A 23,790-nucleotide genomic window follows, 5' to 3' on the forward strand; every position below is an offset into this window, starting at 1 on the left:
TGCTTCAAGAATGGTGTGTTGCTGACTCTTTAGTTTTAACCAATCAAGGGACAGGCAGTTTTTCTCTCTCCGTATCGCTCTCACTTAATCTCTGTCTGTTTTTCTTTCTTTCTCTCCCTCCCTCCATTCCTCTCTCATGTTTTACACTCTGTTTCACACTGCTCTGTTCTCTTGGTCCAGTGTTCTGTCTCAATTACCTCTCAGCCCGAGTTAACAATGCAGAGCTGTGTATTGGTTCTGCACGCTGCACCTGTGTTCTCGTACACACACACACACACACACACACACACACACACAGCGTCCCTATCATGCTCCGACATGGAGGAATATTCCCAACACTGGGCTAATCAAATCGCCGTCTCCGGGCTACAAGAGCTGTCTGCTAAAGTGGGATTTTCTCACTAAGCCTTTTATCTGAGATGAAAGTGTCCCTCCCCAAGGGCCACTGCCGCACCGTGGAGTAATAACGCTTACACACACACACACACACACACACACACACAAGCCGGCAGAGAGGGGGAGAACACCGTCTCTAGACTAGTGTCTGTCTAACTGGCTCAGTAACACTACGTTTCTCAAGAAACCATGATGCACTGCAAGTCAGCTTTTTTAAAAGACAAATGTGCACAGTTAATCACCTACATACACTATATGGCCAACAGTATGTGGACACAGTCCATCTCATTCCAAAATAATTGCCATTAAAATGGAGTTGGTCCCCCTTTGCTGCTACAACAGCCTCCACTCTTCTGGGAAGGCTTTCCACTGTGTTGGAACATTGCTGCGGGGTCTTGTTTCCATTCAGCCACCAGCACTGGTCGGGCACTGATGTTTAACAATTAGGCCTGGTTCAGTCTGCATTCCAATTCATCCCAAAGGTGTTCGATGGGGTTGAGGTCAGGGCTCTGTGCAGGCCAATCAAGTTCTTCCACATCGATCTCAACAAACCATTTTTATATGGACCTCGCTTTGCGCATAGGGGCATTGTTATGCTGAAACAGGAAAGGGCCTTCCCTAAACTGTTGCCACAAAGTTGGAAGCACAGAATGGTTTAGAATGTAATTATATGCTGGAGCGTTAAGATGTCCCTTCACTGGAACTAAGGGGCCTAGCCCAAACTGTGGAAAACAGCCCCAGAACATTATTCCTCCTCCACCAAACTTTACAGTTGGCACTATGCATTGGGGCAGGTAGCATTCTCCTGGCATCCACCAAACCCAGATTTGTCTGTCGGTCTTCCAGATGGTGAAGCGTGATTCATCACTCCAGAGAACGCGTTTCCACTGCTCCAGAGTCCAATGGCAGCAAGCTTTACACCACTCCAGCTGACACTTGGCATTGCGCATGGTGATCTTAGGCTTGTGTGCGGCTGCTCGGTCATTGAAACCCATTTCATGAAGCACCTGACAAACAGTTATTGTGCTGACGTTGCTTCCAGAGGCAGTTTGGGACTCAGTAGTGGGTGTTGAGTGATTTTTACGCGCTTCAGCTCTTGGCGGTCCTGTTCTGTGAGCTTGTGTGGCCTATGACTTCGCGGCTGAGCCGTTGTTGCTCCTAGACCTTTTCACTTCACAATAACAACACTTCCAGTTGACCAGGGCAGCTGGGCAGAAATTTAACAAACTGACTTGTTGGATAGGTGGCATCCTATGACAGTGCCATGTTCAAAGTCACTGAGCTCTTCAGTAAGAGCCATTCTACTGCCAAAGTTTGTCTATGGAGATTGCATGGCTGTGTGCTCAATTTGATTCACCTGTCAGCAAATGGCGGAATAAACTAATTTGATGGGGTGTCCACATACTTTTGGCCATATAGTGTATTTAGTTCCTTATCTAAAAACGTCAGTCTGTCAGTTTTTATAAAGAAGATGCCTTTTGCTGAGCTGTGGGACTCGTCACACATACAGCTCATCATATGTATTTTTCATTACATCGTCAACAATCCCAAAGAAGAAGTGCGTACTATATTGTGGTGGAGGGCATAGTGTACACTCCTGCCTAGAGGACAGGTGCGACGCTTCCGTCTCCCCTATCCTCTCAACTCCCTTCCTTCTCCTGCGCACTTCAAACATTATTTCATTGAGTCAGCTTTCATGGTCTGGATCAAACCACTTTGTCTTTTAAGACTATGAATAAGTACAGTACAGTCTGTACTGTCTCTGAGAATACACACACACACACACACACACACACACACACACACACACACACACACACACACACACACACACACACACACACACCACACACACACACACACACACACACACACACACGCTTTGAGACGGATATATTTGTATTGTTTCAGCATGCGTACCACCAGGTGTGTTATTTGGGAGAGATCAGGCCTCGACCGAACCCTGTGTTCTCAGATAAGAGGGGGAGGCGACGTAATCCTTGACAAAATATACCAAGTGCTTCGAGCATGTTTGGAATTGGGAGTCAGATTCATTTCAGATGATGTAACGTTGTAAAAGTTAAGTCGGACAAAGTGTCTGTGAAAGTCATTATGTTGCTTGGCTGCAGTGCAGATGGTGGTGCCCTGTCAGTGTTACTTCCTGATATTGTCGTCACTGACCGTGCTGTTGTCTTGGAACTCAAATGGTGAATTTCAAATCCGCCAAAATGCTGAGAATTGATTCAGACTAGACTTCAGGTACTGCATGTAGATGGCAGCATTGTCACAGTAGAGTCACTCTGTTACTTTCTGCCTCAGTCTGCTTTGCTGTTGTAGAACACGCCCAGCCTCAGGTTCATGGTAGCTACTAGGTTAATACGTGAAATACATTTAAAAAAAATTTTTGGCTTAATATAAAATATTTTTGATGCCATGCTTGAATTGCTGGCCTATCAGTTGTTTTTACACCCCTGTTAAGGCGTCTAGCTGCTTGTAACAGCCAGAGCTGGGCTGTGCTGAAAGTGTGATGAGGTGTGTTTGTAGTCAGTCGGTTCTTTGCAGACAATACGGTTGTGTGTGTACTGTACCTTCTCTCTCTGCCTGGCTGCCCCGTGGGAGTGTTCACCGCGGCTGCGCTCACCCAATAGGTCGCCTGGCTGCCCCGTGGGAGTGTTCACCGCGGCTGTGCTCACCCAATAGGTCGCCTGGCTGCCCCGTAGGAGTGTTCACCGCGGCTGCGCTCACCCAATAGGTCGCCTGGCTGCCCCGTGGGAGTGTTCACCGCGGCTGCGCTCACCCAATAGGTCGCCTGGCTGCCCCTGTGGGAGTGTTCACCGCGGCTGCGCTCACCCAATAGGTCGCCTGGCTGGTGGGACTGGAGCGCTTTGTTACAGTGATGTAGAAAAGTGCAACTTAACAATAACCCTTATGCTTTTAAAGCTAGTAATCAAACCAGTCAATTCAATGTGGTGTTTCTGTCTGTTACAAATAGGCTCTCTGACTTGGAAACACACTGGTTTGGAGGCATTGGCAGTCTGGTCAAGCTGTAGGCTGACTGGGCCTGTTGATGTTGTATTGGTTTATTTTCCTGTCTTCAGTAAAAGTGAGGAGGCAGACAGAGGGGAATGAAAGGACTAGCAGGGAGAAAGATGAAGATGCCATGGGAGGTGTGTGTGTGTGTGTGTGGACGGACGGACACAGGGCATATAGGAGCTGATCAACTAGCTCTAATCTCCCTTGATGTAAATAATGATCCATAAATGTCAAGCAGAGAGAAGTTGAAAGCGAAAGGAAGACGAGGGGGATTCAGGGTTGAGATAAGGAAGGTCATCTCCAACACCAGCCCCTTCCCTTGAGACCAGGGGAGAGGCTGGGGAAACTGGGGGAGGGAGGGGAGAGAGGCTGGGGAAACTGGGGGAGGGAGGCTGGGGGAAATGGGGGAGGGAGGGAGGGGAGGGAGGCTGGGGAAACTGGGGGAGGGAGGGAGGGGAGGGAGGCTGGGGAAACTGGGGGAGGGAGGCTGGGGGAAATGGGGGAGGGAGGCTGGGGGAGAAATGGAGAGGTGGGGGGAAAGGGTGAGTGTGGAAAGGGTGGGGGAGAGGAGGAAACAGGAGGGGAGGAGAAAGGGCGAAGGGGGGAGAGAGGGCAAAAGGCGAGGGAGTGTGGGGAGGGGGGAGAGAGGGGGGGAGAGAGAGGATGAAAGAGTTGCTGACTGGAGGCTGGGAGAAGTGCTGAATTGAAAATCTTGTGTGTGTGACTGCCAAGGCATGACCGTTATATTACATGCTGACCAAACCGCCTGTGTGGCGTGAGAGAGCGTTGCAAAATAAATGTACACATATACATGTTATTCAATAATTTCATCCAAACTGCTCGTGTGCGTCAATGGACGTCTGTGTAGCCAGGCGGTAAAATAGAACGCCTCTCCCATCTACTCATAGTTTTTTACGAGCACATAACCATGTGTGTCATTTCAAAAATGAACGATGTCCACACTCCAGTCCAGTTGGTGGCCAACCGCCATATAAGATCCACAGAAGAAGAATGAATGAGGAGAGATTCATCAAAGAAAACTAGCTAAAAACGTACTACGTACTCTTTTATCTGTGGATTAGTTGTCGGAGTAGAGAACACATAATTTTCTGTGACTCAAAATTCTATAAAGATCCAGCAAGGACCATTATGCATTTCAGGTAAAATAACAGCCCAATGTTTATCTCCCAGGATGAATTAGCTAGCAACAGCAAGCTAGCTAAATGTCCATGAATGTTTCATGTGTTTCGAACTCTCCCCAAATGAATATAGTTGGTAAAACAAGGTTGTCCACTGTCGGCATATCTATTTATTATAGCCATCGAAATGTTGGCTCTTAAAATCAGATCCAACAATAATATAGAGGGGCTAGAAAGCCAGGGCTTAAAAACAAACGTGTCATTGTACGCTGACGACTCAAATTCCCTCTTAAATCCGCAATCTAGATCCCTGCACAGCCTCATATAGGATCTAGATCATTTTTCTAACCTCAGGATATTTTTCTAACCTTACCATATTATGTATTGGATCACAAAAAAATACTACTTTGACATTACCGTGTAGTTGACCAATAAAATGATCTGACTTTGAAGTGTACATACTCGGTATTCAAATCCCTAAAGAAGTAAAGCAAATTACTACAACAAATTTGAACAGAAAATGTGCAAAAATAGATAAGGTCTTGCCACCATGGAAAGGTAAATACCTGTCGATTTGTGGAAAAGTCACCCTGATTAATTCTTTAGTCATATCCCAGTTTACCTATTTACTTATGGCCCTGCTTACCCTGAACAGTTTAAATTAATGTTAACTGTTTATTGTGGGTTTTCCTTTCCTGTGGCGGTCCTCATGAGAGCCAGTTTCATCGTAGCACTTGATGGTTTTTGCGACTGCACTTGAAGAAACATTCTACTTTTTTGAAATTTTCCGGATTGACTGATCTTCATGTCTTAAAGTAATGATGGACTGTCATTTCTCTTTGCTTATTTGAGCTGTTCTTTCCATAATATGGGCTTGGTCTTTTACCAAATAGGGCTATATTCTGTATACCACCCCTACCTTGTCACAACACAACTGATTGACTCAAACGCATTAAGAAGGAAAGAAATTACACAAATTAACTTTGAAATTGAGGCACACCTGTTCATTGAAATGCATTCCAGGTAACTACCTCATGAAGCTGGTTCAGAGAATGCCAAGAGTGTGCAAAGCTGTCAAGGCAAAGGGTGTCTACTTTGAAGAATCTGAAATATAAAATATATTTTGATTTGTTTAACACTTTTTGTGGTTACTACATGATTCCATGTTTGTTATTTCATAGTTTTGATGTCTTCACTATTATTCTACAATGTGGAAAGTAAAGAAAAACCCTTGAATGCATAGGTGTGTCCACACTTTTGACAAATACTCATATATATATATAGTTCGTTTCACAGTTAGTTTTGGTTATTTAACCTGCTTGTCCTAAACGCTTCTGGTGGGGATAGACACAATCAACTTTGGTCAGGAAATGAGTTGTGATGTGCAGTAGTTTAGCTAAGTGCGTGACAAACTATGATTCTAACCGTGAATGGTTGGACCGTATCAATTAGCATATTTGATAAGGGTTCACTTTTGACAATTCATCTCAAGGACTGTACCCAGTTATATCAGTATTTTGTTTTCCTTGTAGACTCGTTTTTCAGGCTTCTGCCAAATTGGTTGACTAGAATAGCCTTGAAGCAATACAGCTAAATGCTGCAATGTCCACACAATATCTATCGGCAGTGAGCACAGCTCTTTTGAATATTGATGTTTGGAATTGTTATCAGTCTGTTGTAGTCATTGTTATCATTCCATAGTTTCACTTTTTGGTAATATCACTTTCGTTGATCCTCATGGCGCTAGTGGTATCGGTGGGGCAGCCCAGGTGGGTTTACGGATCCTGATGGACAGAGAGAGAAGCACAAGCCACTCCTCTAAATGAGAACCACTGAGATGCTGCAAATCCCGGAGTGGAGTTTCCCAATGTTTGTTTAGGGCAACCTGATAGCCTTGTGTTGATAACCGCGTCCAATCGACTTTGGATGTAGGTGAAATCAATGCCACAATGTCTCATTTTCTCCCGGTGGATGTTTTATCTCTGAATGAACCAGACTGTTCTTTGTAGGTATATATTACTGCTGTGGTTCTCATATATACAGTATAAGCCTAGTTCCTATGTAAATACACAGTTGTTACACATATTTTAAATTCTTCATTCAAACACGGCTTTTGTTTATTGTAGAGGCCTGTGCAACCCTACATTACTCTTAATATCTGAATAAACCGTTTTGAAACGCCAGCAATCCGTCTGTGAATTCGTTCCATTCCATGTTTAAAATCCGATTCGTGTTTTGCTTGTAATCCTGGGTTCTTGCTGGATGATCCGTGTCCCTCTTGAGTGTGAAGTGAGGAGAGAGGTGGAGGGGGGAAAAGGATATGGGACCGTGGCTACGTTTCCTCGCGTTCTCGGGATAACCGTGTGTGAGTGAGGGATTGGGGAAGCTTGGTTTAGGCTATAAATCCCCCCATTTCAATCACAATCGGACACTGGGGTTGAAAATAAAACCACTAAATCAATGTTCGTAAAGCAAGCTGGCTTCGCTGCGGGAGATGCGCGCCAACACAATGGGAGACAACGCGCTCACTTCGCTTGGAGGAATACCGCGTTGGAATAATATTATTCTACAGTAATGGGAATACTGTCGTGGTGGATCTTGAAGCAATACACCCGGACACTCTGCTGCCGGAACCAGGAATATTTATAGATTTGTTTGCTGTGAAAACACATGACTCTGTAAGCGACTGCAGTCTCGTAAAGAACCGTGGGCATTTTTTGCACAAGCGATGCATTTTGAGAGTGAGAGAAGCCGGACATGCCCTAAATGAAGACGCCGTGCTTGTTTAGTTGCTACATTACGTTTGTTGCCAGTTTATAAATCCACCGGGATGTGAAAGGAATTCATTTCCTGCGTCGAATTCTCATGCCTTTTTGCACATCTGGATAAGTAAATTGTTTTCATATTTAATATTAGTTTAGTATTGTAACTAATTTATTATAGTACTCGTTTAATTATAGTATTATTACAAATAGCCTACTGTTACTTCCTTATTACTAGACGACATTAAAGGACCAGTGTCTGGAAGTCATTTTCCCATTCAAAGTAACGTCTGTCCCACTCGTGTAGCCTATTCAGTAGCTCCCATTTCAGTTCATGTCCCTAGAGAATGTACCTTCTTGACGGTAATATAGAAAGGATGGAGCGAGGAACGCCACAAAGGAAAACAGTGTACCGGATCTCTCTCACCTTGGTAAAGAAAGAGAGCTTGGAGGAGGAGGATGTTAGCTGCGGGAGTTCTGGACCACGACGACTCGAGAACACCAAAGTGGGCGCTTACCGTCGCGAGGTCTCCTCGGAGCTCCAGAGGAGTTGTCTGCTGGAGGAGCTGAAGGAAGTTGAGGATGAAAGCGACGAGTTCCACTCACACAACTACATGAGAAATTTCAGGACATTCAGCACCGGACAATTAGAACTTGGAAGGCTTAAAATGAAAAAGGCGCATCAGTTGCATAAAGAGTTGAAGGAAACTGCCACTAGCCCCTCCACAGAGCATGGTAACAACAGCCAGGCCTCAGAGGAGACCATGTCACCACAGAGGCAGAAGAAATCACAGGGGATAAGCTGGACACAGGAAAGCGCAGAAACTGACTCGAGGCTTAAGGGGGATATTTGCACTGAGACTGAAAAAAACGTGACAACATCTGCTTCCAACGGTGAGAATGGGAGTGTTGATAAGAAGAAAAGGCTTCTGAAAGCCAAGAGCACAGAGGACAAGGGCAGTGATGCTCCAACTAATGGGGACGGTGGTAAGGACAAGTTGTGTGTGTCCAAAAGTAACGAAAGAGCCGCCAAGGCCTCTCCCGAGACCCCGCCACTGAAGAGCCACCCCAGCCTGCTTCGCCGGAGCTTCAGTTTCCGCCACTGGTCGGGTGGTGAACTCCTCCGCATCCGGGCCCTCTCCAAAGACAAGCACCACAGCAGCTCCGGGTGCGTCGGCCGCGGGGAAGGAACAGCCGGGGACCACAACCAGACCCCCCAGTCCACAGTCCTCCAGAACCCGGCTTACGGTGAGACAGGACCGCCTAAACGAAACACGTTAGAAGTTGGGGCGGTCCTTAACAAGACTGACTCAATGACGGAGCTGAGCCGCTGGGAACGAGCGAGAGGCAAAAACCGCACATTGGACAACAGCGATCTGATCACCCTTTCCATGAAGAGTGTGTCAGAGAAGGAGGGGTTTCTGAGAGGCACCGGCTCCCGCTCCAGTGGCTCGGACCGGCGGCTGGTCAGGTTCTTCAGCGGTATCTTCTCCAGGAAGGATGGAGGGATGGTGTCTACCTCCACTCCGGTGGGCAGCCCCAGCACTAACCGCTCCCTCTGGAAGGGGAAGAGGAGCGGCCCCATGGCCTACTCCCAGTCAAGCACAGAGAGTGTTAACGGAGGAGGCCTGTCGTCAGAGGGTAAAGGATGCTTTTCTTTACACACACACACACACACACACACACACACACACACACACACACACACACACACACACACACACACACACCAGTTGTAGCTACAGTGTCCTTTCAGATATGCTCAAAACGGTCCACGGATTGTTTTTGGCCTGCACCTCTCCCCTCTCTCTGCCTCTCTCTCTCTGCCTTCCTCTACATCTCTCCGTCTCTCTGCTGTTTGTAGAGCTGAGGGGTGAAGGGCCAGGATACCTCTCTGTTTGATGGTAGAAGACCATTATTTGTTTAGGAAAGGAGGGTGATGTTTCTCCTGTCTCTCTGATGCCTACTGCTGGCGTTTATCTTTCATTATAGTCTACTGCTGTTGTCTGAGGTTCATATAGTCTACTGCTGTTGTCTGAGGTTCATATAGTCAGTCTACTGCTGTTGTCTGAGGTTCATATAGTCAGTCTACTGCTGTTGTCTGAGGTTCGTATAGTCAGTCTACTGCTGTTGTCTGAGGTTCGTATAGTCAGTCTACTGCTGTTGTCTGAGGTTTGTATAGTCAGTCTACTGCTGTTGTCTGAGGTTCGTATAGTCAGTCTACTGCTGTTGTCTGAGGTTCGTATAGTCCGTCTACTGCTGTTGTCTGAGGTTCAGATAGTCAGTCTACTACTGTTGTCTGAGGTTCAGATAGTCAGTCTACTACTGTTGTCTGAGGTTCAGATAGTCAGTCTACTACTGTTGTCTGAGGTTCAGATAGTCAGTCTACTGCTGTTGTCTGAGGTTCAGATAGTCAGTCTACTGCTGTTGTCTGAGGTTCGTATAGTCAGTCTACTGCTGTTGTCTGAGGTTCAGATAGTCAGTCTACTGCTGTTGTCTGAGGTTCGTATAGTCAGTCTACTGCTGTTGTCTGAGGTTCGTATAGTCAGTCTACTGCTGTTGTCTGAGGTTCGTATAGTCAGTCTACTGCTGTTGTCTGAGGTTCGTATAGTCAGTCTACTGCTGTTGTCTGAGGTTCGTATAGTCAGTCTACTGCTGTTGTCTGAGGTTCGTATAGTCAGTCTACTGCTGTTGTCTGAGGTTCGTATAGTCAGTCTACTGCTGTTGTCTGAGGTTCGTATAGTCAGTCTACTGCTGTTGTCTGAGGTTCGTATAGTCAGTCTACTGCTGTTGTCTGAGGTTCAGATAGTCAGTCTACTGCTGTTGTCTGAGGTTCAGATAGTCAGTCTACTGCTGTTGTCTGAGGTTCAGATAGTCAGTCTACTGCTGTTGTCTGAGGTTCATATAGTCAGTCTACTGCTGTTGTCTGAGGTTCATATAGTCAGTCTACTGCTGTTGTCTGAGGTTCATATAGTCAGTCTACTGCTGTTGTCTGAGGTGTCTGTGGCTTGTAGGAAGGCTTGCAGTTCTTCAGTCTATGTACATAGATCTGTGAGGGAAAATGTGCAGGTGGCACAAACATGAAGAGAAGGATCTTTTAATCCGCAGCTACTGACTGATTCATCTGCTTGCTGTATCTCTCTCTCACACACTCCACACACACACACCTCTGCATCCTCTTCCACTTGTGGAAAGTGTGATATGATAGAGGAAGTGTGTTGTTCCATTTAGAGCTGGCGACTCACTTTAGTCTTCCTCTGTCTGTATGGCCAGAGGCCCTCTCTGATTGGCTGGTTGGGTGGCTGACTGCAGAACCCTAAAAACATCAGGCTCTTGACTCCCTGTATTGTTATTGGCCAGTTCCCTCTTCAAGGGGGTCTCAGGAATTCCGGCAATGTGGATGCCCCCCTAGCCGTATCAGGGACGGTGTCATCAAAGTCCATTAAATCTCCCTCTGGCCTCGCCCAGTCCCCACCTCCCTCTGGCCTCGCCCAGCCCCACTTATCTCTGGCCTCGCCCAGCCCCACTTATCTCTGGCCTCGCCCAGCCCCACTTATCTCTGGCCTCGCCCAGCCCCACTTATCTCTGGCCTCGCCCAGCCCCACTTATCTCTGGCCTCGCCCAGCCCCACCTCCCTCTGGCCTCGCCCAGCCCCACCTCCCTCTGGCCTCGCCCAGCCCCACCTCCCTCTGGCCTCGCCCAGCCCCACCTCCCTCTGCTCTGGCCTCGCCCAGCCCCACCTCCCTCTGGCCTCGCCCAGCCCCACCTCCCTCTGCTCTGGCCTCGCCCAGCCCCACCTCCCTCTGCTCTGGCCTCGCCAGCCCCACCTCCCTCTGCTCTGGCCTCGCCCAGCCCCACCTCCCTCTGGCCTCGCCCAGCCCCACCTCCCTCTGGCCTCGCCCAGACCCACCTCCCTCTGGCCTCGCCCAGACCCACCTCCCTCTGGCCTCGCCCAGACCCACCTCCCTCTGGCCTCGCCCAGCCCCACTTCCCTCTGGCCTCGCCCAGCCCCACCTCCCTCTGGCCTCGCCCAGCCCCACCTCCCTCTGGCCTCGCCCAGCCCCACTTCCCTCTGTCCTCGCCCAGTCCCACTTCCCTCTGGCCTCGCCCAGCCCCACCTCCCTCTGGCCTCGCCCAGCCCCACCTCCCTCTGGCCTCGCCCAGCCCCACCTCCCTCTAACTGGTTAATGGTGACCGGTATGGGTGGGTGTATATGGAAGGCAGGTTATAGAGGGAGGGAATGTGAGTGTGAGTTAGGGGTGTATGACCTAAATCCACAGCCATGCAGAAGTAATGTGAAGGACATGCGTGTCAAAAGGCAGCCTGGTGAGTGTTTTTAGCTGACTGAGGATACACAGAGTCGTCGTTCCTCTCTCCTACTCACTCTCACAGAGGAGTCGTTCCTCTCTCCTACTCACTCTCACAGAGGAGTCGTTCCTCTCTCCTACTCACTCTCACAGAGGAGTTGTTCCTCTCTCCTACTCACTCTCACAGAGGAGTCGTTCCTCTCTCCTACTCACTCTCACAGAGGAGTCGTTCCTCTCTCCTACTCACTCTCACAGAGGAGTCGTTCCTCTCTCCTACTCACTCTCACAGAGGAGTTGTTCCTCTCTCCTACTCACTCTCACAGAGGAGTTGTTCCTCTCTCCTACTCACTCTCACCGAGGAGTCGTTCCTCTCTCCTACTCACTCTCACCGAGGAGTCGTTCCTCTCTCCTACTCACTCACAGAGGAGTCGTTCCTCTCTCCTACTCACTCTCACAGAGGAGTCGTTCCTCTCTCCTACTCACTCTCACAGAGGAGTCGTTCCTCTCTCCTACTCACCCTCACAGAGGAGTCGTTCCTCTCTCCTACTCACTCTCACAGAGGAGTCGTTCCTCTCTCCTACTCACTCTCACCGAGGAGTCGTTCCTCTCTCCTACTCACTCTCACAGAGGAGTCGTTCCTCTCTCCTACTCACTCTCACAGGGGAGTCGTTCCTCTCTCCTACTCACTCTCACCGAGGAGTCGTTCCTCTCTCCTACTCACTCTCACCGAGGAGTCGTTCCTCTCTCCTACTCACTCTCACAGAGGAGTTGTTCCTCTCTCCTACTCACTCACAGAGGAGTCGTTCCTCTCTCCTACTCACCCTCACAGAGGAGTCGTTCCTCTCTCCTACTCACCCTCACAGAGGAGTCGTTCCTCTCTCCTACTCACTCTCACCGAGGAGTCGTTCCTCTCTCCTACTCACTCTCACCGAGGAGTCGTTCCTCTCTCCTACTCACTCTCACCGAGGAGTCGTTCCTCTCTCCTACTCACTCTCACCGAGAATCGTCGTTCCTCTCTCCTACTCACTCTCACCGAGGAGTCGTTCCTCTCTCCTACTCACTCTCACCGAGGAGTCGTTCCTCTCTCCTACTCACCTCTCACCGAGTAGTCGTTCCTCTCTCCTACTCAACCTCACAGAGGCGTCGTTCCTCTCTCTCCTACTCACTCTCACCGAGGAGTCGTTTCCTCTCTCCTACTCACTCTCACCGAGGAGTCGTTCCTCTCTCCTACTCACTCTCACCGAGGAGTCGTTCCTCTCTCCCTACTCACTCTCACCGGGAGTCGTTCCTCTCTCCTACTCACTCTCACCGAGGAGTCGTTCCTCTCTCCTACTCACCTCTCAACCGAGGAGTCGTTCCTCTCTCCTACTCACCCTCACCGAGGAGTCGTTCCTCTCTCCTACTCACCCTCACCGAGGAGTCGTTCCTCTCTCCTACTCACCCTCACCGAGGAGTCGTTCCTCTCTCCTACTCACTCTCACCGAGGAGTCGTTCCTCTCTCCTACTCACTCTCACCGAGGAGTCGTTTCCTCTCTCCTACTCACTCTCACCGAGGAGTCGTTCCTCTCTCCTACTCACTCTCACCGAGGAGTCGTTCCTCTCTCCTACTCACTCTCACCGAGGAGTCGTTCCTCTCTCCTACTCACTCTCACAGAGGAGTCGTTCCTCTCTCCTACTCACCCTCACCGAGGAGTCGTTCCTCTCTCCTACTCACTCTCACCGAGGAGTCGTTCCTCTCTCCTACTCACTCTCACAGAGGAGTCGTTCCTCTCTCCTACTCACTCTCACAGAGGAGTCTCGTTCCCTCTCTCCTACTCACTCACAGAGGAGTCGTTCCTCTCTCCTACTCACTCTCACCGAGGAGTCGTTCCTCTCTCCTACTCACTCTCACCGAGGAGTCGTTCCTCTCTCCTACTCACTCTCACCGAGGAGTCGTTCCTCTCTCCTACTCACTCTCACCGAGGAGTCGTTGCTCTCTCCTACTCACTCTCACAGAGGAGTCGTTCCTATCTCCTACTCACTCACAGAGGAGTCGTTCCTCTCTCCTACTCACCCTCACAGAGGAGTCGTTCCTCTCTCCTACTCACCCTCACAGAGGAGTCGTTCCTCTCTCCTACTCACTCTCACCGAGGAGTCGTTCCTCTCTCCTACTCACTCTCACCGAGGAGTCGTTCCTCTCTCCTACTCACTCTCACCGAGGAGTCGTTCCTCTCTCCTACTCACCCTCACAGAGGAGTCGTTCCTCTCTCCTACTCACTCTCACCGAGGAGTCGTTCCTCTCTCCTACTCACCCTCACAGGGGAGTCGTTCCTCTCTCCTACTCACCCTCACAGGGGAGTCGTTCCTCTCTCCTACTCACTCTCACAGAGGAGTCGTTCCTCTCCTACTCACTCTCACAGAGGAGTCGTTCCTCTATCCTACTCACCCTCACAGAGGAGTCGTTCCTCTCTCCTACTCACTCTCACAGAGGAGTCGTTCCTCTCTCCTACTCACTCTCACAGAGGAGTCGTTCCTCTCTCCTACTCACCCTCACAGAGGAGTCGTTCCTCTCTCCTACTCACTCTCACAGAGGAGTCGTTGCTCTCTCCTACTCACTCTCACAGAGGAGTCGTTCCTCTCTCCTACTCACCCTCACAGAGGAGTCGTTCCTCTCTCCTACTCACCCTCACAGAGGAGTCGTTCCTCTCTCCTACTCACCCTCACAGAGGAGTCGTTCCTCTCTCCTACTCACTCTCACAGAGGAGTCGTTCCTCTCTCCTACTCACTCTCACAGAGGAGTCGTTCCTCTCTCCTACTCACCCTCACAGAGGAGTCGTTCCTCTCTCCTACTCACTCTCACAGAGGAGTCGTTCCTCTCTCCTACTCACTCTCACAGAGTCGTCGTTCCTCTCTCCTACTCACTCTCACAGAGGAGTCGTTCCTCTCTCCTACTCACTCTCACCGAGGAGTCGTTCCTCTCTCCTACTCACTCTCACAGAGGAGTCGTTCCTCTCCCTACTCACTCTCACAGAGGAGTCGTTCCTCTCTCCTACTCACTCTCACAGAGGAGTCGTTCCTCTCTCCTACTCACTCTCACCGAGGAGTCGTTCCTCTCTCCTACTCACTCTCACCGAGGAGTCGTTCCTCTCTCCTACTCACTCTCACCGAGGAGTCGTTCCTCTCTCCTACTCACTCTCACCGAGGAGTCGTTCCTCTCTCCTACTCACTCTCACCGAGGAGTCGTTCCTCTCTCCTACTCACTCTCACAGAGGAGTCGTTCCTCTCTCCTACTCACCCTCACCGAGGAGTCGTTCCTCTCTCCTACTCACTCTCACCGATGAGTCGTTCCTCTCTCCTACTCACTCTCACCGAGGAGTCGTTCCTCTCTCCTACTCACTCTCACCGAGGAGTCGTTCCTCTCTCCTACTCACTCTCACAGAGGAGTCGTTCCTCTCTCCTACTCACTCTCACAGAGGAGTCGTTCCTCTCTCCTACTCACTCTCACAGAGGAGTCGTTCCTCTCTCCTACTCACTCTCACAGAGGAGTCGTTCCTCTCTCCTACTCACTCTCACCGAGGAGTCGTTCCTCTCTCCTACTCACTCTCACCGAGGAGTCGTTCCTCTCTCCTACTCACTCTCACAGAGGAGTCGTTCCTCTCTCCTACTCACCCTCACAGAGGAGTCGTGCCTCTCTCCTACTCACCCTCACAGGGGAGTCGTTCCTCTCTCCTACTCACCCTCACAGGGGAGTCGTTCCTCTCTCCTACTCACCCTCACAGGGGAGTCGTTCCTCTCTCCTACTCACCCTCACAGGGGAGTCGTTCCTCTCTCCTACTCACCCTCACAGGGGAGTCGTTCCTCTCTCCTACTCACTCTCACAGAGGAGTCGTTCCTCTATCCTACTCACCCTCACAGAGGAGTCGTTCCTCTATCCTACTCACCCTCACAGAGGAGTCGTTCCTCTCTCCTACTCACCCTCACAGAGGAGTCGTTCCTCTCTCCTACTCACCCTCACAGGGGAGTCGTTCCTCTCTCCTACTCACTCTCACAGAGGAGTCGTTCCTCTCTCCTACTCACTCTCACAGAGGAGTCGTTCCTCTCTCCTACTCACTCTCACAGAGGAGTCGTTCCTCTCTCCTACTCACTCTCACAGAGGAGTCGTTCCTCTCTCCTACTCACCCTCACAGGGGAGTCGTTCCTCTCTCCTACTCACTCTCACAGAGGAGTCGTTCCTCTCTCCTACTCACCCTCACAGAGGAGCGTTCCTCTCTCCTACTCACCCTCACAGAGGAGTCGTTCCTCTCTCCTACTCACTCTCACAGAGCTTCATGCAGATAAACAGTCATTTACTCAGTCACTCTCAGCTTCACTCTGATATATTACTAGGTCACATATTACTCACTCATCTATTTAGTTATACACACACACACACACACACACACACACACACACACACACACACACACACACACACACACACACACACACACATCAGAGGGTCTCATTTGACTTGCAGCTCAGTGCCTGTTAACTGGCTGAGATGAAGCTAGTCTTTTTAGTTACAACTCCTTTGATCTCTCTCCTGAGCACCCTCTTCTTTTTCTCTCTTTTGTTTCTCTTCTCTCTCTCACTCACCCTGAACACACACACACACACACACACACACACACACACACACACACACACTGTGACTACTGCAGTGGTGTTATCTGAGACCCACTCCCACAATGGGTATAATAGGAGTAATATCCAGTTAGGACTGTGGCCAGGGGGGTATTGATGTTGATTAGTGTTGGTTCTACTAGATTCCTGCAGCTGTTATCTCCACTAGTTTGGCCTGGCTCTCTTCTGTTCCAGGGAGGATCTCCATTACTTTGGCCTGGCTCTCTTCTGTTCCAGGGAGGTTCTCCACTAGTTTGGCCTGGCTCTCTTCTGTTCTGGGGAGGTTCTCCATTAGTTTGGCCTGGCTCTCTTCTGTCCCTGGGAGGATCTCCTTTAGTTTGGCCTGGCTCTCTTCTGTTCCGGGGAGGTTCTCCATTAGTTTGGCCTGGCTCTCTTCTGTTCCGGGGAGGATCTCCATTAGTTTGGCCTGGCTCTCTTCTGTTCCAGGGAGGTTCTCCACTAGTTTGGCCTGGCTCTCTTCTGTTCCGGGGAGGTTCTCCACTAGTTTGGCCTGACTCTCTTCTGTTCCGGGGAGGATCTCCATTAGTTTGGCCTGGCTCTCTTCTGTTCCGGGGAGGTTCTCCACTAGTTTGGCCTGACTCTCTTCTGTTCTGGGGAGGTTCTCCATTAGTTTGTCCTGGCTCTCTTCTGTTCCGGAGAGGATCTCCACTAGTTTGGCCTGTCTCTCTTCTGTTCCGGGGAGGATCTCCACTAGTTTGGCCTGGCTCTCTTCTGTCCCTGGGAGGATCTCCTTTAGATTGGCCTGGCTCTCTTCTGTCCCTGGGAGGATCTCCTTTAGTTTGGCCTGGCTCTCTTCTGTCCCTGGGAGGTTCTCCACTAGTTTGGCCTGGCTCTCTTCTGTCCCTGGGAGGTTCTCCACTAGTTTGGCCTGGCTCTCTTCTGTCCCTGGGAGGATCTCCTTTAGTTTGGCCTGGCTCTCTTCTGTCCCTGGGAGGATCTCCTTTAGTTTGGCCTGGCTCTCTTCTGTCCCTGGGAGGATCTCCAGGTCTTTATTGTGATGTCAGTCAGTCCAGGTCTTTATTGTGTTGTCAGTCAGTCCAGGTCTTTATTGTGTTGTCAGTCAGTCCAGGTCTTTATTGTGTTGTCAGTCAGTCCAGGTCTTTATTGTGTTGTCAGTCAGTCCAGGTCTTTATTGTGTTGTCAGTCAGTCCAGGTCTTTATTGTGTTGTCAGTCAGTCCAGGTCTTTATTGTGTTGTCAGTCAGTCCAGGTCTTTATTGTGTTGTCAGTCAGTCCAGGTCTTTATTGTGTTGTCAGTCAGTCCAGGTCTTTATTGTGTTGTCAGCCGTCCAGTCCAGGTCTTTATTGTGTGTCAGTCAGTCCAGGTCTTATTGTGTTGTCAGTCAGTCCAGGTCTTTATTGTGTGTCAGTCAGTCCAGGTCTTTATTGTGTTGTCAGTCAGTCCAGGTCTTTATTGTGTTGTCAGTCAGTCCAGGTCTTTATTGTGTTGTCAGTCAGTCCAGGTCTTTATTGTGTTGTCAGTCAGTCCAGGTCTTTATTGTGTTGTCAGTCAGTCCAGGTCTTTATTGTGATGTCTGTCAGTCCAGGTCAGTGTTTAAGTCAGTCCAGGTCTTTATTGTGTTGTCAGTCAGTCCAGGTCAGTGTATAAGTCGGTCCAGGTCTTTATTGTGTTGTCAGTCAGTCCAGGTCAGGTCAGTGTATAAGTCGGTCCAGGTCTTTATTGTGATGTCAGTCGGTCCAGGTCTTTATTGTGATGTCAGTCGGTCCAGGTCTTTATTGTGTTGTCAGTCGGTCCAGGTCTTTATTGTGTTGTCAGTCGGTCCAGGTCTTTATTGTGTTGTCAGTCGGTCCAGGTCTTTATTGTGATGTCAGTCGGTCCAGGTCTTTATTGTGATGTCAGTCGGTCCAGGTCTTTATTGTGATGTCAGTCAGTCCAGGTCTTTATTGTGATGTCAGTCAGTCCAGGTCAGTGTATAAGTCAGTCCAGGTCTTTATTGTGATGTCAGTCAGTCCAGGTCTTTATTGTGATGTCAGTCAGTCCAGGTCTTATTGTGATGTCAGTCAGTCCAGGTCTTTATTGTGTTGTCAGTCAGTCCAGGTCTTTATTGTTTTGTCAGTCAGTCCAGGTCTTTATTGTGTTGTCAGTCAGTCCAGGTCTTTATTGTGTTGTCAGTCAGTCCAGGTCTTTATTGTGTTGTCAGTCAGTCCAGGTCTTTATTGTGTTGTCAGTCAGTCCAGGTCTTTATTGTGTTGTCAGTCAGTCCAGGTCAGTGTATAAGTCAGTCCAGGTCTTTATTGTGATGTTAGTCAGTCCAGGTCAGTGTATAAGTCAGTCCAGGTCTTTATTGTGATGTCAGTCAGTCCAGGTCAGTGTATAAGTCAGTCCAGGTCAGTGTATAAGTCAGTCCAGGTCTTTATTGTGATGTCAGTCAGTCCAGGTCTTTATTGTGTTGTCAGTCAGTCCAGGTCTTTATTGTGTTGTCAGTCAGTCCAGGTCTTTATTGTGTTGTCAGTCAGTCCAGGTCTTTATTGTGATGTCAGTCAGTCCAGGTCTTTATTGTGTTGTCAGTCAGTCCAGGTCTTTATTGTGATGTCAGTCAGTCCAGGTCTTTATTGTGATGTCAGTCGGTCCAGGTCTTTATTGTGATGTCAGTCAGTCCAGGTCTTTATTGTGATGTCAGTCAGTCCAGGTCAGTGTATAAGTCAGTCCAGGTCTTTATTGTGATGTCAGTCAGTCCAGGTCAGTGTATAAGTCAGTCCAGGTCTTTATTGTGATGTCAGTCAGTCCAGGTCTTTATTGTGATGTCAGTCAGTCCAGGTCTTTATTGTGTTGTCAGTCAGTCCAGGTCTTTATTGTGTTGTCAGTCAGTCCAGGTCTTTATTGTGTTGTCAGTCAGTCCAGGTCTTTATTGTGATGTCAGTCAGTCCAGGTCTTTATTGTGATGTCAGTCAGTCCAGGTCTTTATTGTGATGTCAGTCAGTCCAGGTCTTTATTGTGATGTCAGTCAGTCCAGGTCTTTATTGTGATGTCAGTCAGTCCAGGTCTTTATTGTGATGTCAGTCAGTCCAGGTCTTTATTGTGATGTCAGTCAGTCCAGGTCTTTATTGTGATGTCAGTCAGTCCAGGTCTTTATTGTGATGTCAGTCAGTCCAGGTCAGTGTATATGTTCAACACCTTGACCTCACTTTCTTTCTTCTGTACTTTTTCTTATTTAAACAGTTGCTGTGACCAGCAGAGCATACATCGTGTGTGTCTGTGCGCATGCTCGTGTCTGTTTCTCTGTATCTGCTGTCTCTCTCTATTCCTCCCTCGGTGTGTTTCTAACTCTGTGTCTGAGTCTCTGTGCAGTAATGAGTCCACTGTGGCCTGTTTAGGCTGTGTAGAGAGACATGGAGTCAGGACTGGAGAAATCACCAGCCTGTACAGATAACTAACCATAGCAGTGACAGTGTAGCAGCAGCAGCAGCAGCCAGTGTAGCAGCAGCAGCCAGTGTAGCAGCAGCAGCCAGTGTAGCAGCAGCAGCCAGTGTAGCAGCAGCAGCCAGTGTAGCAGCAGCAGCCAGTGTAGCAGCAGCAGCCAGTGCAGCAGCAGCAGCCAGTGCAGCAGCAGCAGCAGCCAGTGCAGCAGCAGCAGCAGCCAGTGCAGCAGCAGCAGCAGCCAGTGCAGCAGCAGCAGCAGCCAGTGCAGCAGCAGCAGCAGCAGCCAGTGTAGCAGCAGCAGCAGCAGCCAGTGTAGCAGCAGCCAGTGTAGCAGCAGCAGCAGCCAGTGTAGCAGCAGCAGCAGCCAGTGTAGCAGCAGCAGCAGCCAGTGTAGCAGCAGCAGCAGCCAGTGTAGCAGCAGCAGCAGCCAGTGTAGCAGCAGCAGCAGCCAGTGTAGCAGCAGCAGCCAGTGCAGCAGCAGCAGCCAGTGCAGCAGCAGCCAGTGCAGCAGCAGCAGCAGCCAGTGTAGCAGCAGCAGCAGCCAGTGTAGCAGCAGCAGCAGCAGCAGCCAGTGTAGCAGCAGCAGCAGCCAGTGTAGCAGCAGCAGCAGCAGCCAGTGTAGCAGCAGCAGCAGCCAGTGTAGCAGCAGCCAGTGTAGCAGCAGCAGCAGCCAGTGTAGCAGCAGCCAGTGTAGCAGCAGCCAGTGTAGCAGCAGCAGCAGCCAGTGTAGCAGCAGCCAGTGCAGCAGCAGCCAGTGTAGCAGCAGCAGCAGCCAGTGTAGCAGCAGCAGCAGCCAGTGTAGCAGCAGCCAGTGTAGCAGCAGCAGCCAGTGCAGCCAGTGTAGCAGCAGCAGCAGCAGCCAGTGTAGCAGCAGCAGCAGCAGCCAGTGTAGCAGCAGCAGCAGCCAGTGTAGCAGCAGCCAGTGTAGCAGCAGTCAGTGTAGCAGCAGTCAGTGTAGCAGCAGCCAGTGTAGCAGCAGCCAGTGTAGCAGCAGCAGCCAGTGTAGCAGCAGCAGCAGCCAGTGTAGCAGTAGCAGCAGCAGCAGCCAGTGTAGCAGCAGCAGCAGCAGCAGCCAGTGTAGCAGCAGCAGCAGCAGCAGCCAGTGTAGCAGCAGCAGCAGCAGCACCCAGTGTAGCAGCAGCAGCAGCAGCAGCCAGTGTAGCAGCAGCCAGTGTAGCAGCAGCCAGTGTAGCAGCAGCAGCAGCCAGTGTAGCAGCAGCAGCAGCCAGTGTAGCAGCAGCAGCAGCAGCAGCCAGTGTTGCAGCAGCAGCAGCAGCAGCCAGTGTTGCAGCAGCAGCAGCAGCAGCCAGTGTAGCAGCAGCAGCAGCAGCAGCAGCAGCAGCAGCCAGTGTAGCAGCAGCAGCAGCAGCAGCCAGTGTAGCAGCAGCAGCAGCCAGTGTTGCAGCAGCAGCAGCAGCCAGTGTTGCAGCAGCAGCCAGTGTAGCAGCAGCAGCAGCAGCCAGTGTAGCAGCAGCAGCAGCAGCCAGTGTAGCAGCAGCAGCAGCAGCCAGTGTAGCAGCAGCAGCAGCAGCCAGTGTAACAGCAGCAGCAGCCAGTCTAGCAGCAGCAGCCAGTAGAACCAACACAGCCAGGGAACAATAACATAGTCCTACGGTAACACCTGGCAGCCCTCTCTGTGGACTTAACAGCACCTTTCCAGAATCTTGATTCCCCCAGGAGAGGAGAGACTGGTTTTTGATGGCCTTGGATTCTTTGTTCTCTTGCTCTTGGCCAAATCTCTTATGATTCATGCTGTGTGTGTGTGGTCGTGCCCTAGACCTTCTGAGCTGTCCCTCCACTGTGTTTGGTTGAGTAGGATACACACGGAGCCCCTCTGTGCTTATTAGCTGGACGCTGTCGCCCTGTGGTCGCCTTCACAGGGGTCATCGTGGGGTTAAAGAGCATGCATGGGGTGGTGTGTGTGTTAGGGGCATTGTTGGGAGGTCGAGCCTTCACAGCCAGCGTACAACTGCCCTGTCTCCTCTCCTCCTTTACCCCGTCTCCTCTCCTCCTTTCCCCCTCTCCTCTCCTCCTTTACCCCCTCTCCTCTCGCCTCCTATCCCCCACTCCTCCTTTCCCCCACTCCTCCTTTCCCCCACTCCTCCTTTCCCCCACTCCTCCTTTCTCCCACTCCTCCTTTCTCCCACTCCTCCTTTCCCCACTCCTCCTTTCCTCTCCTCCTCTCCTCCGTTCTCCTCTCTCCTCCTTTCCCCCACTCCTCTCTCCTCCTTTCCCCCTCTCCTCTCTCTTCAGACTCTGGTTCTAGCTTCAGACCCCACTTCCGCTTCATCCCAAAGTTGTGTGTGTGTGTCATGCATAGAAAGCTGGGACTCCTCTCCTCCTGTAGTCATGTTGCCAGGGTCCTGGAGAGAGGGATGCTGTGTGTCAGTGGAGGCTGCTGAGGGGATAATGGCTCCAACCATTACCTCGAGCCCGTCCTCCCCAATTAAGGTGCCACCAACCTCCTGTGGTGTGCGTGTGTCACGTGTCATGTGTGTGTTCATGCGCATAAACATTGTCTATGTGTGTTGCTCTCCCTTCCAGCAAAGGCCTGGCTCCAATCTAACCCTGCAGAGAGAGGGAGGAGTGCTAGCTAGCCAGCAGGCTCTAATCTAACCCTGCAGAGAGAGGGAGGAGTGCTAGCTAGCCAGCAGGCTCTAACCTAACCCTGCAGAGAGAGAGAGGAGTGCTAGCTAGCCAGCAGGCTCTAACCTAACCCTGCAGAGAGAGGGAGGAGTGCTAGCTAGCCAGCAGGCTCTAATCTAACCCTGCAGAGAGAGGGAGGAGTGCTAGCTAGCCAGCAGGCTCTAACCTAACCCTGCAGAGAGAGGGAGGAGTGGCTAGCTAGCCAGCAGGCTCTAATCTAACCCTGCAGAGAGAGGGAGGAGTGCTAGCTAGCCAGCAGGCTCTAACCTAACCCTGCAGAGAGAGGGAGGAGTGCTAGCTAGCCAGCAGGCTCTAACCTAACCCTGCAGAGAGAGGGAGGAGTGCTAGCTAGCCAGCAGGCTCTAATCTAACCCTGCAGAGAGAGGGAGGAGTGCTAGCTAGCCAGCAGGCTCTAACCTAACCCTGCAGAGAGAGGGAGGAGTGCTAGCTAGCCAGCAGGCTCTAACCCTGCAAAGAGAGGGAGGAGTGCTAGCTAGCCAGCAGGCTCTAATCTAACCCTACAGAGGGAGGCAGGGAGGAGTGCTAGCTAGCCAGCAGGCTCTAATCTAACCCTGCAAAGAGAGGGAGGAGTGCTAGCTAGCCAGCAGGCTCTAACCTAACCCTGCAGAGAGAGGTAGGAGTGCTAGCTAGCCAGCAGGCTCTAATCCAACCCTGCAGAGAGAGGAGGAGTGCTAGCTAGCCAGCAGGCTCTAACCTAACCCTGCAGAGAGGGGGAGGAGTGCTAGCTAGCCAGCAGGCTCTAATCTAACCCTGCAGAGAGAGGGAGGAGTGCTAGCTAGCCAGCAGGCTCTAATCTAACCCTGCAGAGAGAGGGAGGAGTGCTAGCTAGCCAGCAGGCTTCAATCTAACCCTGCAGAGAGAGGGAGGAGTGCTAGCTAGCCAGCAGGCTCTAATCTAACCCTGCAGAGAGAGGGAGGAGTGCTAGCTAGCCAGCAGGCTCTAACCTAACCCTGCAGAGAGAGGGAGGAGTGCTAGCTAGCCAGCAGGCTCTAATCCTGCAGAGAGGGGGAGGAGTGCTAGCTAGCCAGCAGGCTCTAATCTAACCCTGCAGAGAGAGGGAGGAGTGCTAGCTAGCCAGCAGGCTCTAACCTAACCCTGCAGAGAGAGGGAGGAGTGCTAGCTAGCCAGCAGGCTCTAATCTAACCCTGCAGAGAGAGGGAGGAGTGCTAGCTAGCCAGCAGGCTCTAACCTAACCCTGCAGAGAGAGGGAGGAGTGCTAGCTAGCCAGCAGGCTCTTAATCTAAACCCTGCAGAGAGAGGGAGGAGTGCTCGCTAGCCAGCAGGCTCTAATCTAACCCTGCAGAGAGAGGGAGGAGTGCTAGCTAGCCAGCAGGCTCTAATCTAACCCTGCAGAGAGAGGGAGGAGTGCTAGCTAGCCAGCAGGCTCTAATCTAACCCTGCAGAGAGAGGGAGGAGTGCTAGCTAGCCAGCAGGCTCTAATCT

The 23,790-nt window shown here is 50.7% G+C and overlaps 1 protein-coding gene across 6 annotated transcripts in view; it reads left to right on the forward strand.

Annotated features, from left to right (window-relative positions):
• The window catches only part of LOC115196446 (arf-GAP with GTPase, ANK repeat and PH domain-containing protein 1), a 202,423-nt gene that overhangs the window by 40,978 nt on the left and 137,655 nt on the right, over window positions 1-23,790 (forward strand). For 2 of the 6 annotated variants that reach the window (XM_029757280.1, XM_029757282.1), the window contains exon 1: window positions 6,535-8,971. The exons of 3 other annotated variants lie outside the window; for them this stretch is intronic. In XM_029757280.1, the coding sequence (XP_029613140.1) occupies window positions 7,678-8,971 (1,294 nt within the window). In that variant the 5' untranslated portion in view covers window positions 6,535-7,677. Of the gene's footprint in view, window positions 1-6,533; window positions 8,972-23,790 lie in introns of those variants that run through there. One more of the 6 variants, XM_029757281.1, reaches the window with a different exon arrangement.

Source organism: Salmo trutta, chromosome 6 (assembly GCF_901001165.1).
Source record: "Salmo trutta chromosome 6, fSalTru1.1, whole genome shotgun sequence".
Taxonomy (NCBI): domain Eukaryota; kingdom Metazoa; phylum Chordata; class Actinopteri; order Salmoniformes; family Salmonidae; genus Salmo; species Salmo trutta.